Source organism: Olea europaea, unplaced genomic scaffold (genome assembly GCF_002742605.1).
Source record: "Olea europaea var. sylvestris unplaced genomic scaffold, O_europaea_v1 scaffold402, whole genome shotgun sequence".
Taxonomy (NCBI): Eukaryota; Viridiplantae; Streptophyta; class Magnoliopsida; order Lamiales; family Oleaceae; genus Olea; species Olea europaea.
The window spans coordinates 47,974-49,702 of NW_019259821.1; the positions used below are offsets into that span (position 1 = coordinate 47,974).

The window sequence follows — 1,729 nt, forward strand, 5'->3', positions numbered from 1 at the left end:
TCACATTATAATCCCTTTAGAGTTATACCTATGGCAACATGCTAAATTAAAAAGGAGAGTTTTTGAAGTAGATCTCTTTCCAACAAAAGAAAGTTTTTATCAAGACCTGGCTTTTGAGCTTCCCGACTGTAAGTCTTACAATTTATCCTTCCATGGCTCCTCTCTTCTTCAGCCGATTGCATCACATCAAGCTCAGATCTGATCAATCTCTCTCCTTGGCCAATCCATTATTTTAGTTTGCTATAACTATCGTCTTCAAATGGTAGCAACCTGATAATTCTTTTTATATGTTTCCAGGGTTCTTATTATCTATTCTGATGGTGTTATTACATTATGGGCAATTCAAGAAAGCAAAGCCATTTTCACAGCTGGTGGTACCACATTGCAATCTCTATCTCACGAGACAAAGAAAGTAACAGCAGCATGTTGGGCTTGTCCTATTGGAAGTAAAGTAGTTGTTGGATACAGCAATGGAGATATATTCATCTGGAGTGTTCCATGTCCCTTAAATTCAAAGACTGAACGGGCCTTTAAAAATGAACTATGCAGTGGTCAAAGTGCTCCTGTTTGTAAATTGAATCTTGGATATAGAGCGGATAAAATCCCAATATCTACTTTAAAATGGGTTGATATAGATGGAAAATCAGGTCGACTATATGTTTTAGGCTCCTCTGACCATCTTTCTGCAAACTTGTTGCAGGTATTAAGTTGATTTTGACCATGATACATGCTTCTAGATTAGTTGCACACCTCCTAAAGAAACTCATGATTCTATATTAGATTTTGTGATCTCAACGAACGAGCTTTTCTGCATATTTTCATAGATAATTACAAAAAATTGATGTGTTATTTATGGCATGCTCTTGGCTTATTTAAGTTTAGATCAATGTTTATTGTCTGAAATATCAATGTGATGTTGCAGGTTGTTCTACTGAATGAACAAACGGAATCTCGCACAATTAAGTTAGGGCTTCAGCTTCCAGAATTGTGTGTTGATATGGGGATTGTTTCAAGCTCCATTGGACAAAACAAGCACAGATATGACTCTCTTCTTTTGCTTGGAAAGTCTGGTCATGTCTACGCGTATGAAGATAGTTTAATCGAAAGATACCTGATACAGAGTCAAACAAAATCATCACCATCACTCCCGAAGGAGGTTATAGTGAAACTACCATTTTCGGATTCAAGGATCACGGTATCCAAACTTGTAACGAATAATCCATGTATGCCATACTCTGGAGATGAGGTAGACATGAGATCACTGATGACTATCATATTTTGACACGATCAGATCATTGTTGACCAATAAATGGTTTTCCATGTTATTGTAATGTAGGACTTCATTGTGCTGGCGAAAAATAGTCTGCCACTTTTCCCATTTGAGAGAAGGCAGAAGGAAGGGAATAACTCAAACTCAACCAACTTTAGTTCATTTTCTACAGCTAGGAACTTGTACATAACAGGACATGATAATGGAGCCATTAACTTTTGGGACGCATCATGCCCACTTTTGCTTCTGGTAGCATCTCTAACTCAACAGGTAATTCTCTGCAGTGGCTTTACCATAAGTCTACATTATATGTGAATGTTTATCAATACTAGTGGATGATTGTAGATGTCCAAAATCTTGTTTTATTACTTTCATCATCATATAGTAATAGCATCCTTTATTTAATTGTACGCAAAACCTACTTGTACATACAAGAGGAAAATGTGGAAATTTGGAAAC

General features: G+C 36.6%; 1 protein-coding gene across 1 annotated transcript in view; it reads left to right on the forward strand.

Moving 5' to 3' along the window:
* Window positions 1–160: 160 nt before the first annotated feature.
* Window positions 161–1,729, forward strand: part of LOC111387404 — a 9,232-nt gene continuing 7,663 nt past the window's right edge. The window contains exons 1-3 of the mRNA XM_023011955.1: window positions 161–700; window positions 923–1,246; window positions 1,337–1,540. Of these exons, the coding sequence (XP_022867723.1) occupies window positions 998–1,246; window positions 1,337–1,540 (453 nt within the window). The 5' untranslated portion in view covers window positions 161–700; window positions 923–997. The remainder of the gene's footprint in view (window positions 701–922; window positions 1,247–1,336; window positions 1,541–1,729) is intronic.